This window comes from Triplophysa dalaica, chromosome 13 (assembly GCF_015846415.1).
Source record: "Triplophysa dalaica isolate WHDGS20190420 chromosome 13, ASM1584641v1, whole genome shotgun sequence".
Taxonomy (NCBI): domain Eukaryota; kingdom Metazoa; phylum Chordata; class Actinopteri; order Cypriniformes; family Nemacheilidae; genus Triplophysa; species Triplophysa dalaica.
In genome coordinates this window covers 9409898-9426602 of record NC_079554.1, presented here as the reverse complement: position 1 = coordinate 9426602, position 16705 = coordinate 9409898, and the positions used below count along the sequence as shown (strand labels likewise).

The following is a 16705-nucleotide window of genomic DNA, read 5'->3' as shown; positions in this document are numbered from 1 at the left end:
GGTAGAAACATCAGGATGATTATAAAATGAGCAGAGGTAAGATTCTCAACAAACGACCATATTATCGCTAAAAGCAAATACATGTGTATATTATATAAATATGTAAACGAAAATATGTATATAAGTTTAGATTGAACACAAACATGAGGGAGTTGAGGTCTCAGCAGGCTTCTAAAGCTAAAGATGCCGCCATGCACGTTTTGATGAAGATCATGGCTGCTGCTATCAACACCGTTCAACAAACCTATACATTTTTTTTATATTATACACAGAATACAGGAGATGAGGTATAACTTTGGCTTGTCAAATATGTAAATTGTGATAAATGTGTAGCCTACAGTTTACAATTTATATTTAGAATTTTAATGTAAAAGTTTGTTAGGTTTCTTTAGACAAACACAAGCTTGGAGACCTTGATTTTTCAAACATATCTTAATATCTTATTCTAACATATTTCTGTTGCTGTATGGTATTATACAATATATTCCTAAATAAATAATAAATACAAAATGACAAATAATAAATTCATAAATATAAAGAGGATTTTTAAACGTGAGAGAATGACAGAAATAGTTCACCCCCCAAAAATCTCTTGGAATTCACCCTTCAAAGGGGTTTGAATGACAGATTTTATGTTCCCTCATTGACATTTTATCCGACAAATAAACCAAACAGTTAGAAAGTTATTGTCGGTGTACTTGAACTTGAAATTAGTGAATTGGTGTTTGTTTTGGACTTGACATTAAAAACATACTGTATTGGCCTCCTGTTTGTGCTTTTTAATGATTGCAGTAAATAGAGAGCGACCCGGCTTCCCGGAACCCTGTTAATGTTGTTATTTTCACTTTCAATTACCTGGTGAACCGGTATACTTCCAGTTATATGAAATGTAGGCTATAGCTTCGATCATTATTTTCTTTACTTCATTTCAAATGATTGCACAAATTGAAAGTGGGACACACCGGCTCGTACCAAAAACTTGTTGGACGAAGCAAAAGTTGGTGGGTCTTTGCAAAGGGTAAATTTAAACTCTCATGCCTTCGGAGATGTATATCTTTCTTTAGCCAAATAATTTTTTTTAACAATCAGTCACTGTATGAAAAAAGCAAAAAACACATACATTCATTATAAAAGCCATCGGTATAATAATCCAAATGACTCACGTAGGTAAATAAATGTCTTGTGAATCAAATAATAGATTTGTGTGAGAACTAATTCAGCAGATTAGCTTAATTAAAACCAAAACATGCACATCAAAGATAAATTAAAATACAGTAGGGCGACACATTGATCATTTCAAATCTCATCAGTTCTTGCACATCTCATTGCTCGTTGTCATATAATATCTTTTTCAGAGATAATTCAAATGAGTAATAAATTCTTTTTCAGTTTCACTAAATAACGTCATAACATTAATCATTTTCTCACACATATTTCTTTTAACTTAAGACTAAGTGACCAATTTTGTATAAGTGATTATTTATCTATGTCTTTAGTGTAATGTTCAGCATTTACTTCAGTCTAGAGTACAGCAGTTCTCTGTGACTTATTGAAAAGACACGTTTGTGTGCCCTGCACGTGTGTACCTGTGCGCACCTGTGAGAATCTTCACCAAAGCTCCTGCTGCGGTCTTAGCAGAAGCCTGCTGAGAGAAAAGTGGCCTCCTGTTGAAACGAGAGGCGAGTATCTGTCGTCTCTTAAGGGCCCTAAGCGATTACAGTCTCTGCATTATTTAGCTTGAATTACATGTGTGCAACGAACCCCACACCTCCCCCAAAAAAATATGCAGCTCCATTTGCTCTCATTAAAAATGCATGCAGTTTGTGGGGAAAACGCTCTCCTGACTGAGAGCTGATATTTTTCCTATAGAGAATTGTCTGCTTGTGGAGCCAGACACACAAATGCATACATTATCAGCTCATGTGAAAGCATATCAATTCTCAACATTGAGATACAACACCGTCTCACCAGTTTCCTATGCTCTCAAACCAAAAGAGACATTAACAGTGTTGTAGTCAAGACCACCTAGAGTCTAGGCTGAGTCTATGACCAGAGTTTTGAGACCAAGACCAAGGCCAGCACTGCTCAAATTTTTTTGAAGAGCCACATAACCATAAAAAGTCAAAATAAATAGTAATTAAAGTCACGGTGGTAATTTACCGAGCAAATTTTATTTGGTGCAACAATTTTCCTTTAGTTTCTTTGTGAAAATAAGTACAAACTCTAAGGAGATAAAACTAACTTTATAGTTTATGCTTATTCACCTTCTTTTATCACTTACCTAACACATTATCACTTTTGAGCAAGTAAAAATGTCCAGAATTCAAAATTGAAATAAAGAAGATATGTTAATACCCAAGATACGTCTGTGAACAGTTTCAGTGAAACAATTATAGGATATTAATAATAACACTTAAAGGTAAACTTCACCCAAAATTGAAAATTATTTTCATATTTGGAAGAATGCTTATAACCAGACAGATGCCCCCATTGACTACCATAGTAGGAAACAATACTTAATCATTTTTTTTTGTTCTGTTGAACACAAAAGAAGACATTTTGAAGAATGTAAGAGTTCTGGGGCACTTTTGACTACCATTGTATTTTTTCCTGCCAATGTAGTCAATGTTGGCCAAAATCTGTCTGGTTATAAGCATTCTACAAAATATCTGTCTCTGGGTTCATCAGAAAAAAGAAATTACAGATTTGGAACAACTCGAAGGAGAGTAAACGATGACAGCATTTTCATTTTTGGGTGAAGGATCCCTTAAATCAAATAATACTGTGTTAAATGTTGCTGCTTATGAAAATGTATTAAGAGTGGGAACTACAAACAAGATGTGTCACTGTTTCACACATTTCACTTTGCATTTCAAATTATATATATATATATATAATGTAGATGTAATTCAAGTTTTTGATTTCTTTTGATGAAAAAAAAAATTTCTTTGATTCTTGGACAATGCAGAGTTCGTATATTACCAGCTCACACCATAAAGAAAAAAAAGACAATTGCATTTTTGATTGCATTTAAAGCATAAAGTTTCACATTAATTATATTAACAGATAAGTCAATGCACTAGCATAATAATGTCTCTGCATTTGTGGTTTTCACCTGTCTTAAAATAAATTAAATCCAGAAACAAGACAGAGATCAAATACAGTTGAGATCGAGACGTTATTCACGTTATTCATCACTGCCACCCACAGGATGGAGAGGGTAATAGAATAAACTTTTTCAATTACTTTCAGGAACTTCGCTTCCTGTCAGAAGCTAAACATGAAGGGGGTTGAGATCTCACAGATGCAAGATTCTTGCCTTTCTGGAGACATTGAAGTCATTGATCCAAGAAATAGTCACCATTGACAGCATACCAATAAAAGGTCAATGTATTTCATCATAATGAGCGCTTCCACGTTTGAAGACTTCTGTCCGGAGGTTTTTAACAAAGTGGTCTGCATTTTAGACCTAGATGATGTAAACCTGAAAGCAACCCATGAAGACGCCAGAAGAATCACCCAAGACGTTTTACCCAGTGTCCAGAGCAGAATTGATAGTGGAACTTTGATTCTGATGTCAGAGGACGAAGCCCCGCCAGATGATGCCATGCAGTCTGTTATATCAGATATTTTAAGACTGCTTGAGGATAAGGCCACAAGTCCTGACCCTGTTGATGAACCAGAAGGTCTTTGTGAATGAGAAAAAGAAAATGAGACAAAAGCAGTCAAACACTTCAGGACAACACGGAACAGGATAAAAACACCTATGTCTGTGCCATTTGCACCAAAGCTGAAGAAAACTGAGAGACAGAAAGAGCAATATGGTTGTTATAAAGCCCATGTGGTTTATGGTAAGTTATGCACATATTCAGTTCACAAGTTTAGCAACCTCCTACACTTATACTCACAAGCTTAGTATCCATTACATTTGTTCTGTTGAAGACAAAAGAAAAGTGGTCCTCTGGAGGATTCATAAACTTGGGTATATTTATAAGCCCTGTTTTTAAAGATTTATTTAAAGACAATTTTACCCCCTTGTATAGAAAAATTAGAAAGGATTTAAACCGATGGAATACTCTGCTCATTTCTTGGTTAGGTAGAGTGGCTCTTATTAAAATGACTGTCCAAGCTTCTCTACCCATTTCAAATGATCCCTATTCTGTTTTCTAAAAAGGTTTTAAAGGATGTGAATGGCTGGCTCAGCTTCTTCAAGCGCAAACAAGTTTAACATTTTCCACACTTCATTTCCAGGCTCGATGGGAGGATTGGATTTACCTGATATTAAACTATATCAACGGTCTGCACATCTAAGATACATTTCGGATTGGGTTGCTTTTGATAACTCTTCTACTTGGTTGGACCATGAACAGTCGTTGTCAAAATGTTCCTTTTGAAGATCTGTTGTTTCTCAAAAACGTGCCATCCGTATTGGAGAACTATGATTACCCTGTAACTGTGAACTCATTTAAGGGCTACATAATGCATAAGATTTTGAACTTGTATTGTATCACCATTTTGTAACCAATGTGGTTGTCAACTTAATTGTTGATGATACTTTATTTTCTTAAGATAAATCTTTTTAATTCTTTCATGTTTTGTTATACTCTTTCATGTTTTGTTAAAGAAAAATGGAAAATGTTCAATAAACACTTTTTATTAAAAAAACACAATGAAGATATTTTGAAGAATGTAGGAAAACAAACAGTACTGGGGCACTTTTGGCTACCATTGTAATTTTTCCTGCTATAGTTGTTAACAGTCGCCAAAAACTGTTTGGTTACCAGCCTTTTTCCAAAATATCTTCATGAGAACAAAGACATTTATATAGATTTGGAACAATTCACAGGCGAGTAAATGATGACAGATTATTTGTGGTGAACTGTCCCTTTAACAGTGTCTAACATGAAGAACGTCTTATCAAACCTGCACCACTGCCGAATATTCCTTAGCAGAGGTACAAGAATCGTTTGTGAATTCTTGATGAGTCGCTAATGCACTCCATTCCCTGAACTGCAGAGAACATCTCCCATTCAAATAAGTCATTTCTAAAGACTTCTGCAATTAAACTCAGAAAATGAGAAGGGTTAAAGGGTAATGTCTTTCTGCCACATATCTGTTCATTGACATTGGATGCCCCACTCCTCTAAATGAATTAGCAAAGGATCACTGTAATAAAGATTATGAATACTGTAATGCCACCATGCGTGCCTTAGGATCTAAGCCCTTTGGCAGCTGATGTAATTGTGGTGTGAGTGTCTTAGTAATGTAACACTCTTAATCCTGCTAATGCTTCCACAGGTATTGTGGATTTATAATGGCACGATGGGGGAAGTGGTGGTAATGGACAACATGCTGTTATGCTGGCAGACTATTCATGCTTTGCTTTGCAGAGCTTAAGAACAAGCTGGTAAGATTTATTTGTCTCAATGCTTTGGCAAGGATTGAAATGTTATCTCCAATGCTCTTTTCTTTTTCTTTTTGAACACATAGGACATCTGAGACAGTTCGACTGAAACCCGATGGTGAACGCTGAAGGATCTCAAATAGCGACTATCTTGCTAATGCTGTGTAAAAAAAAGTAAAATGCTGATTTAAGTCTAACAAATCACACATGCACTGTGTGGTCTTCAAGCTCAACACTCCCATGGAAGTCCCGAATGAGCGCGTAATGGACCGTCAGCACCATGGACAGCGCACGCATGTTCACATAGGGACTATTCTGTTCACAACATTTCTCGCACCAAATTTCACAGATCTTTCTTTATTGCTGCTGTTATATTCACTCATACTTGAGGTTTTCTTATCACCATCGGGACAGCACAGATGCGCTGCGACGGCTCGTTCAACATTGCAAAGACATCACGCTCTGCGCTTACTTTCTTATTGTATCTGCGCTTTACTGTCTAATGGTTCGATTCACTTGTGGATTCAAAAGTAGTGCTGCTTGAGCGCGGATGCGAGAAAGCTCAGTGACCGTAAAATCGACGATCTGCACAAATGCTACTCGAAGGGGTTAAAATCACTAGTGGCGCGCTCACTACAGCATTACATCATTGAGCAAACCCCAGTTACGAGGTGCGAATGGAAACACTAGGTGGCATCACCGATGAGCACGGAGCGACGTCTTCAGTCGAGACTTCGACCGAGGCACAAGCTCACTTGTCAGTCGCGATTGGGTGTCTCAGGGATCAGTCTAGCGCTCCCTGTATGGTGCAAACAGAATGCGTAGGTGACAGCTGCCGCGCACTCCCAATAATCTGCTTTGAGGAGTTCGTCTCTGACCCGTGCGAGGTCAACATCAGGTGTGCTTCAGGCTGCTGCTGGCTTCATCGGAGCACTGAAGGAGGATGCTCACTCTCTCTGCCGCAGAGAGGCACGGTCGCCTCTGGAAGCGCCACGGTCGCCCCGTAACTCTATGGCTACCTCATTAGGGGTACTCTGGAAAACAGGTGTCAGGGAAGTGACGTCACGAGCCTCGGAAACCGGAGGTGTGAGCTTTGGAGAGCAAGATGGCAGCGAAATCCGACGGTCGGGGGGTCGTCACCGGTTTCGCCCAGCTGCACAACCTGGACGAGACGTTGGGCGGCTGCGACGACGACCCCGGGCAGGGCAGCTCCTTCCACATATGCCACTGCTGCAACACCTCGTCGTGCTACTGGGGCTGTCGGAGCGCCTGTCTGCGTTACCTCCTGGGGAAGGGGAGAGACGTCAGACGGCCACCTCAAGAGGAGCGCCTCTGGTTGGACTGCCTGTGGATCATCCTCGCGCTGCTTGTCTTCTTTTGGGACGTTGGCACTGATTTGTGGCTCGCCGTCGATTACTATACCAAGCAGGACTACCTCTGGTTCGGACTCACACTGTTCTTCGTGCTGGTCCCGTCTGTCCTGGTTCAGATCCTGAGCTTCAGGTGGTTCGTGCAGGATTACACGGGAGGCGGTTTGGGCACCGTGGAGGGTCTCAGCAGCCGGAGAGCCACGACGAGTCCGACCTCAAGGGTCGGCGGCAGGGCCAAATGCTGTCGCGCATCAGTGTGGATCTGGCAGGCGATCATACACATTCTTCAGATGGGACAAGTATGGAGGTAAGCCTTGTAAGAGGCTTAAATATAGCGAAGCGTTGTCTTTTAAAACGGGCACTTGATTTTGTTTGACGCTCTTAGTTTGTCACCTTGTATAACCCGTGTGAACGCAGACCTGAGTAGATGAAATTGTTAAGTGCATGTATGTTCAGGCAGTGTACGTGGAAAACGCACAGCTGAATCTCAACATGTGCTTGTGAATGAACATGGACCTGAGTGTACATGCTCACTTAAAATCACTGTCATCAGTATGCGTAAGAGCGCTGTGGTAAAGTACATTGTGTATTATCGAGGTGAGTCTTGGATCGCGCACAGTGCATACGAGGATTCATACAACCACCAATCCCCCCCCCCCGCATGAAAACAGGCTGCACAACTCTGAGACCACTGGCGAGACGGGAATCGGGTTCCTCAGACTAGCCGTCCTTCGGGATCGAGGTCCCTCCTCTCGAGCTCGAAGCCATCAACATATTTTGCGATTCACGATACTTTTGTCTTTAAAGATCGATCTAAATGATTTGTTATCACAAAGCGCATCAACGAAGTAAAGTGCGCGGTAATATCAGTCGGTACACTGTGTACTTTCACCTGACATGCGAGTGGGATAATATTGTGGGATCCGGAAAAATCACGCAGAATTTGGGTTTGCAAATCTCAGTATGTTGTCTGAGCCGCAGAAATGATGCGACAGTTTTCCTGCAGCAGACAGACGCAGTGGCCGCATTCACAGCGTCCAGTTTAGTTGGACGATTGCGCAATTGAGCTCGATTTCGACGGCGTTCATTATTCATGTTGCTCACGTTCATATTTTTCTCTTGATGCTGTGCTTATTGTCTAAAGATGAAAGATGAGGTCTTCTGTGATCCGTCTCAGAAATGTTATGATGTCATGGTTTTAAAGGTGCCACAGAGTCTCTCTCCCCCTCTATCTCTCTCTTGCGTGTGTGTGCAAGGAATTCCTTCTCATATTTCACGATCATGAAAACACATTTTGTGTATCTCAATATCATTTCCTGTCAACTAAGTTGAGTGAAATACCAAATGTGATATATTTGTTTGCTTATGCTAACACGTTTAGAAAAAGTTCAAGAATACCTACCCATTGGATTTTTTTTATAATGAGCTGTATAGTGTGTGTAAGGTGGGTAGACTTGAATTATCCTGTGGTCCGGTCCTGACCCCGCAGGATGCTGTCTGCTGACGTTCACGTTCTGTGGTTGCTAAGCAACCAGTGGTATATATTATTACATTCAAGGGATGTATCTTAAAGGCATGCTGACTAATAAGACAATTGCTGTGTATGCACAAAACGGTATATTTTGCTTTTTTAACGTGATATTTGTGCTACTGGCAATGCAACCTGATAAATGCAAAACCTAAGTCTGGAAAAATAAAGTTTGAGGTAAAATTCAGCCATGGATTATCTTGAACAAGAGCTGCCAATATTTAAAATCATCTTGTGAAAGTGTGAAAATTCCTTTAGATCCTTCAAATAATGTAAAAGTGCTAATTTATGGATTAAGTTAAATGTTATAGAACCAAAGAAGATATGAGCAGATTAGCCAACTGTCAAAAGGCCTTCTGAAAATGTTTTGAAGTCTAAATACTGTGACCAAAAACCATTACATTGCATATTATTACAATGCTCATTGTTCATCTCATTGTTTCTGTATCTTTTTAAATCTGCTTAACAAGGTCTATCAGTTTCAACATGAGCACATCAAAGCCCATGAGCACAAATGAAACTGATAATGTCACACCAAACATTAGTCAGCTACTTGTTATTAAAAAGATTTCTGTTGGAAAATCCCAAAATGCATAATGTGGGATTCCACAAATCCGTCTCTGCAACGCCTCTAACTGCCAGACAAATCCTTCTGTCAAAAGCTTCGGAACATGTGCATTTGATAAGTAAGATTCTCAGCCCATGAAAAATACTTGGCATGAGAGCCTGACGATGTCTTTGCTGGCTTCGGTAACTAGTCCGGCACTATCTTTGATGCCAAGACCTCCAGCCTTTCCCACCATCCTTTACTTGAAAGTCAGTCAACACGAGAGTCTTGAGAGATAAACGGAGGATAATGCTCGATTAAGCAGCCCAAGGCGCATTTTCAGAGATGGTTATGTGCTATGCTCTAAGCTCCCGGGCTGTTGAGACATAAAAATCGGGTCTCTCTGAGTTGTGGCAACTTTGTTGCACTGACTACAAATGTGGATTTGCTCAGAATTATTACGGTCTGTCTGGAATGCTCCGTGTATCACTAGTACACAACAACACTGTGGGGCTCTAAACATTCCCTGCTGAAATGTTCATTCACCAGCATATGTTGTGTTTGGGATGCTGGTCCACAGCATGGGATACTGGTGTTCCAACAAGGCTTCATGACGGCTTAACCAGCAAGATTTCCTTGGTCAATTAGCATCAACAAAAATGTTTGCTATAGCTGAGTTTTGCAGCTAAAACAGTATGTATTTCATGAGTCACCAGATGGATCAGCATCACACATAATATGTGGACAAAAGTATTGGCCCCTTTCTTATAAACACATTTATATATTCCAGTTTTTTCAATCAAAACAAATATTAAAGCGATACCATATTAAAGAATTTTCCCATTTTAATGCAACAGTTTTGAAAGGGTCTTTTAATGTTCTGAAATGACTGAAGCTCTTAGAGTCATTGATGGGTTTGGGTGATGAGTGGTGTTCAGCTGGGTTCAGGTCAGAGCTTTATGCAGACAGGTCAAGGTCTCCCACACTACAGTAGACTGAATCAGTCATTTTTTGCAACCCTACTTTGTGTACAGGGGCATTGTCATGCTGGAATTGAAAAGACCCCAAATTCCCAACAGCAATCATCCCAATCATTTATAACAATTTGTGCAACTTGATTGACGTTGAATAGACACATCAACTAGAATGTCATGTGAAATCTCACCCTGAGTCAAACCAGTTAATAAAATTGAGGCAGAAGTGGGCCATCGAGAACCATCTCAGACAAGAAGGTCCCTGAAATGCAATACCATAGACCATAAGTTTTATGTTATGCACTTAATTTACATCAGGAGCATATACTCATTTACATTGTAGACTGTGTGCGTAACACTGTTAAATCTAAAAATAATAAAACTGTTATATAAAATATTAACAGGGCTGTCAAAAAGAACAAAAAACATCTTAAACTCAATCCTTTGAGTTTTTCAACCTAGAGATATGTCTACATTGATATCTTGTCTTTTGATTGTCTTCAGCGATACTGTTTTAACATCACCTTTCAAGACTAATAACACATGGTACCCCAGATGCAGCAAATAATTTTGACAGGTTTTTTTGACAATTTAAATATACATATGTCTTTTAATAACAAATGTGATATTATATTTACAAATATTTAAACCATATTACCTGTTCATGACATTTAAACATTCACACTTCATGTCCAGTTTTCTTGTGTGGCAAGTAGCTGTGTAATAAGTGGGATAATGTACAAGCAGCTAGCTGTTATACAATGTTATACAATATATTATGGTGTACAAGCAGCTATGCTTCGCATCAGGTCCTGATCACACTGTCGGGCTGTCTATACATTATCCCTTTCATAATAATATACATTTGATGAAAATGGTCCTCGGTGAATTAATAGCTTCATTTCATGTCTATGTAAAAGAAAACAGAAAATAATGCATACGTCTGCCTCTGTTTTTGTGACTGAGACTTGCAGCGTTACTCATCTGACACACATCATGCCCAATAATACATCACAGTATCTGCTTCTGCCAATCCAACCAGTTTCAAAATAAATACTGACAGCTTCAGTGTGAGCATGATCTACTTGGCGAGTGTGTTTTTCACCCACAGTATTGATTGTTTTTGTTTAAACATGGATTATTGGAATTGTGGCAAATTAACAATATTAATGATCCTGCCTAATGATATCCACTATAATGATAGAGCTAAATGGAACACAATTCTGGCTTGATGTCGATGAAGGGGTACTTGAGTCTTACTGATGAGACTGTGGGGGTACATAAGTCGAAGAGATTTGGAAACACTGCAATAATTTGCTCCTTCACTGCTGTTCTCAGGGCTTCATTTCTGCTTATTGTCTTGCCGGTTCTGTTGAGGTAAAATCATTGCTTTGCTGCTTTGTCCTCCCCATCCGCTTGTTAAAGTCATAATATGCACCTTTTCCTTTTATCCCTTGCTGGCTGTTTTTCCTTTAACATAAATCTCCACTTGACCTCCATTTCTGTCAAGGAAACTGGAGCATCTGTCGGCCTTCCCTTTATTGGAGACTTTTCCCCTTGTCTATGACGTTTAGAGCACACACCAGCCCTCCCACTTTACTCTCACCTCTAGTAAGCTACACATATGCACACTGTCCACATTCACTTCTATTTGACCTCTCAGTGTCTCACCTCCAACAGGATCCTCAGGTAAGAATAGAGTCAGCTACTATATTTAGTGTTGTAAGGGGTTGGTTTGAGAACGATGTAAGATGTTGATTTGGGAGGCGAGTGTATAGTATCTGTTTGAGTATTATAGTGTTTGTTTGAAAGTTTATCGGGTTTAATGAGTGTAATAGTATTTGTTTGAGAGTGTTGCATCATGTTTTTGAATGAGTGTTATAGTGTTTGATAGTGTTGTATTGCGGGTTTTATTAGTTTTGTCTCATGCTTTTACAAGTGTTATAGTATTTGTTTGAGTGTGTTGTTGTTTTTAAGTTTCTTTACAAGTATTTAAGTGTTTGTTTAAGAGATTTTTTTATGTTTTTATGAGTTGTTTAGTGTTTGTTTCAGAAAGTTAGGTTTTTACGTGTTTTATAGTGTTGTATCCTGTTTTTATGATTATTTTAGAGTTTTTCTGAGAGTGTTATAGTGTTTGATAGTGTTGTATTCTGGGTTTTATTGCTGTTGTGTCATGTTTGTCTAACGTGTTACAGTGTTTCGGAGTGTTGTATTATCCTTTTAGAAGTTTTATAGTATTTGTTTGAAACTGTGTTGTATTGTGTAGTATTTTAGTTTTTTTTATGAGCATTATAGTGTTTATTTGAGATTAACATGTATTTATTGGTGGGATAGTATATGTTCGACAGTGTCGTATCACGTTTTTATACAGTTTGTCTGAGAGGGTTATTGTGTTTGAGAGTGTCGAATTGTGGGTTTTATTGGTGTTGCGACATGTTTGTACAAGTGTTTAAATATTAGTTTGAAGGTGTTGTGTTTTTACAATAATTTTAGGGTTTGTTTGAGAGTGTTGCATCAGGTTATATAGTTTATTTAAGGGGGGTTGTATGCTTTTATGAACTTTTTAGTATTTGTATAATAGTGTTGTATCCGTTTTTAACAACGTTATAGTGTTTGTTAGAGTGTTTTTATGAGTGTTAAAGTTTTAGATAAATATTGTTTGAGTCTTGTGTTAGTTTTTTTAATGTAATATAGTGTTTGTTTAAGAGTGTTAAAGTGTCTGTTTGATTGTATTCTGTAGAGATGAAGTGTTGTGTACTGTTACCTGAGTGTTCTCAAATGTTTGAGAGTGTAACATCATATGGGTTATTACAGGGTTTAGAGAATATTGTTTTTTTTTATTTTTTAAGTGTTATAGTGTTTATTTGTATGAGTATGATACTGTTTGAGTGTTTTTATGGGTGGTCTAGTGTTTGTTTAAGAGTGTTTTATAATTTAAGCACAAGTTTTTGAGAATATAATATTTGTAACATTCATATGCACTTGAAATAGTTTTTTAAAAAAGCACTACCTTCCCACCGAAAAGCCTATATATTACTCATGTACCACTGAGTTTGTGATCAAATATTAGTCATTAAATGGGTGGTTAAACATTAGTATTGTCAATATGAAAGAAATATGTATTGTCTGAATTTGTGTCTTGTAGTCAACCAATAGAGTAAATAGAGTGAACAAAATCTCACCTGTGTCTCAGGGTTGCCAATTGTCCCGTATTAGGCGGGACATTTTGTATTTTGGCCCAGTTTGCAATGTCCCATACAAGACGCCTTCTGTCCCATATTTTTTGCCAAACTTTGTCCTCTCACAAGTTTAAGTGTTTGGAAGAGAACTTAATAATCCTCCAAACTCACCAAAGTTAGCTATAAAGTCAGAGACTTTAATAAGAACTCTGACACTTTTTAACAAAGCTTCATTCAGCACAATTAACTCTTGTGCTGAACTGTGCTAAAGTCTCTTGTGCTGGACTGTCTATTCTTTGTAAGAACCTCTTTCAGCTGGATCCTCAAGAGCCTTTTTTTTGGCTGAACAGCCTTTAACGTTTACTGAGTACTGAAGACCCAGCAGTGTGTTGGCTGATCAATGGCTTTCACAGCTGACACAGCTCACACAGTGCTAGATGTGCTCACGGTAAACTCTGTTAGAGTTTTATATACTGCAAGCATTGTCAAACAGGCACAAAGAAAGAACAGCTATGTTCATTCACACAAACACTCAGAAGGGGTTTCAACGATGCTTGCCAAATTGAAAGCAATATAGAGCAATCGTTATGTGCCCTGAACTTAACTTCTGGTAGTACTGTGCAAATAATCTATTACTGTTGAGTAGTTTACATTTAATTGAATACACTTAATATAAAATATTAATATAAATTAAATTTAGGTACTTTGTAAAGCCAACTTAGTTGAACTTAAACACTTAAGTTCAAAAGCTGCCTTAAGTTAAGTTGAATTAATTTTATAATGATGGAACACACCTGTAATCTTTAGGGCATAACTAAATAAAAAAAAAACATGTTAATGATGTTCTCAGGGGGAATGTAAACTTATGAGCAAAACTGTATGTGTGCCAGTTTGATAAACTGACGCAGCTTTTGTGCTAAATCAACCTTGGCATTGAAACGCAGGAGAGATTAACATGATGTAGTCGTGTTGGAATCAGTCCTCTTTATAAAAGCCAAATGCACAATGAAATGTTATGACTAATTTGTGAGTGTTTTCACTTGTTAGCGTACTGGTGTGAAGATCGTACTGGCTTATTTATGTGTGCCTCTATCATCTTGGCGGTAGATTGTAGTGAGTCATTTGTGAGCATGTTTACAGGTCGGACCACAGAGCGCTATGAATAATTTGTATGTGTTTGATCACACCAGCTGGGTTTACGATTATGACTATGTCGTTTTAATTTGTAGTTTAATGCGTATCACTGCCCTTTATGGTTATTAACCAGTGTGTTCTGTTTTATTATTTTGAACCTTTTCAGTTTAAATACAGCGAGTATAGTGCAAGTTAGTTGCTTTCCACAAGTTCCGCAGTGAAATTTAAGGTGACATTAGCTAGGCGTCTGAGTTGGTGAAATATTTTCAATACATTTCCAGAAATAGAGGAATGACTTCCCACAAGCTTTCGCAAAAAAAGTATCTCTAATAATTACATTGGATAATTGAAGTTACAAAAGTGTTTGTCTGGAAAAGTGTTTATAGAAGAACCCACCCACTCACATGTCACTTTGAACAGCCCCACTTAAAATGTATCATCATCTTCCCACCTTCATTAAAATATGAGTCAAAACTGTAATTATATTTTATCATGCAACCCAAAAAAGCTAACATCAAAATGTCAAAGCTACATTTTTCCATTTTTATTAATGTGTGGTGAATTAATAAATACTTAATACATTTTGTTGCATGTAGATTTATCTTACAGTGCAGAAAAATGTACATCAAACAAAAGTAACAGTTCACCCATTTACCAACCTCCAAGTTTTTCCAAATCTGTTTAAATTTCTTTGTCTGATGTACACAAAGATATTTGAAAGAATGCTTATAGGACAACAGTTTGGCACTTTTTCAGCTGACAATCGTTGGTAACCATCGCTCTTATCGCATCAATGTGGGTGATGACAGATGGATTTGTGTCCTGAGGCCTGAGAGAGAGACAACCATCAGCTTGTTCACTCACCAGCCACCCATTAACCATTAGCCATCATCACACGATGACCCGCTGCTGCACCTCCACACACGTACGTACGCACGGACCCACACATTATGACTGTGTTGCACACACACACACACAGACGTGATCTCAGAAAACACCATGCTGATGAGTTGAGCTGTTGGTCATCAAAGCTGGACGCATGGCCTTTATTACTTTTCGTTTTTATTGTAAACCCACTAATAAACTCTTCTAGTTGGACATCAAGGGGTAAACAGAGGCTGGGTTTCTAAGTATTTTTTGTAAGAAACCTTCATATGTGCACTGGTTTGGTCTACTACAAATATTTTGAACTTGTTCTAACACTTAACATATTACTGTGTGCCCCTTGTATTCAGTATAACGCAAATGCACTACATTATCATTTAGGAACCATTTCTTTATTTACCCCAATACATTTTTAATCCACGATTCTGATCTCTTTCATTTACATACCAGGAGTAAGACACCATCTCAATGGCGGACAGGGAGATATTTACAATTTCAAACTTAAGGATTCTGTTTCTTCACACAACACTCATCCACTTACATAAATATTTGTACTTTGCCTGTAGGAGTCAGTAGGACAGATGCAGCCCGTTTGGACCTCCCCGCTGAGCTAAAAGAGAATCCGTGCGCTGTGATGTTTCATCCTCATCTTCTAATCATCAGTATGCTCTTTCACTACACGAGGCGGTCCAATTAAAACATGCAAAGCAAGTGAGCAACTGTGTTAAAACAGAGAATTAATTCCTACAGACAGCTGACAGTGAGGAGTTTTGCAAAGCTCCGCATTTAGTCTGATTCTTTATATTTGATGTTAAATGGCTATGAAAACTTTGAATGCTTTCAAGGAAATCCTGCTATTCAGTGAATCCTACAGTAGAATGGGGAGGTTGATCTGAATGAGAAGACGGTTGTCGGCTTATAAATTACTTCAAAAAGTGTTGAAATGGTGATTTATATAGCCATGATGAAAGTGTGCTATTTATAAGCCATGGTGAAAGAATCTGATTATGACTCAGATGATAAGGAGTTTGCTGCTGGCTGTCAGGGAGGCAAGCAGCTGTTTTGCTGTTGTCTTCCGGATGGTTGGTTCCTGTTTAGGATCTGAGATACAGGTCAATAACTTTTGACCCCTGGGAAGGCTGGATATAGACTGGCTGTGATGGATTTTTCCCCGGAAAAAAGATTCCGTAAACTAGACCAGCACCAAACCAGCATAAACCAGCTTGCCGATTCATGCGAGTCTAAGCTGTTGAGCAGGGATTCATTTTACATTGATTTACAGTTTAGATCATGCAGACTGCTTCTTTTCATTGCCATAATGAATATTCACAATTTCTGCGTTATTCTTTTTGTCCCTCTGGGTTCGATTTGTTTGTTGCACCGCATGGCAGTAATTCTGAAAAAGTTATTTGAAAGGTGATTTAAGATTATTAGAGATGTTGTAACCCACATACAGTAACAGCTCATCCCTTACAGCACAGCGACATAAAACATGAGCAGATGATGTTAATTAGAGGATGTTTTTCTGAGCAAGAACATTTCATTTGACAATTGTTGTGCTTTGATTCCTTTGAGCTCGCACAGCGTCTTTCCCTTATGTCTTAAGAGGGAGAAGACACAAAGAAAGAAAACTGATGCACAGTTAAAGAAATAAGGAGCCTGGTGGCGACATTGAAAAAATGTG

General features: G+C 38.3%; 1 protein-coding gene and 1 long non-coding RNA gene across 2 annotated transcripts in view; both read left to right on the top strand.

Annotated features, from left to right (window-relative positions):
- Positions 1-4: 4 nt before the first annotated feature.
- On the top strand, positions 5-4445 carry LOC130434048 (uncharacterized). The gene is made up of 3 exons (XR_008908640.1): positions 5-36; positions 3253-3851; positions 4252-4445. It is a non-coding gene; the product is annotated as an uncharacterized LOC130434048 (long non-coding RNA).
- Positions 4446-6174: 1729 nt separating this feature from the next.
- Positions 6175-16705, top strand: part of xkr6b (XK, Kell blood group complex subunit-related family, member 6b) — a 46054-nt gene continuing 35523 nt past the window's right edge. The window contains exon 1 of the mRNA XM_056765218.1: positions 6175-7081. Within this exon, the coding sequence (XP_056621196.1) occupies positions 6510-7081 (572 nt within the window). The 5' untranslated portion in view covers positions 6175-6509. The remainder of the gene's footprint in view (positions 7082-16705) is intronic.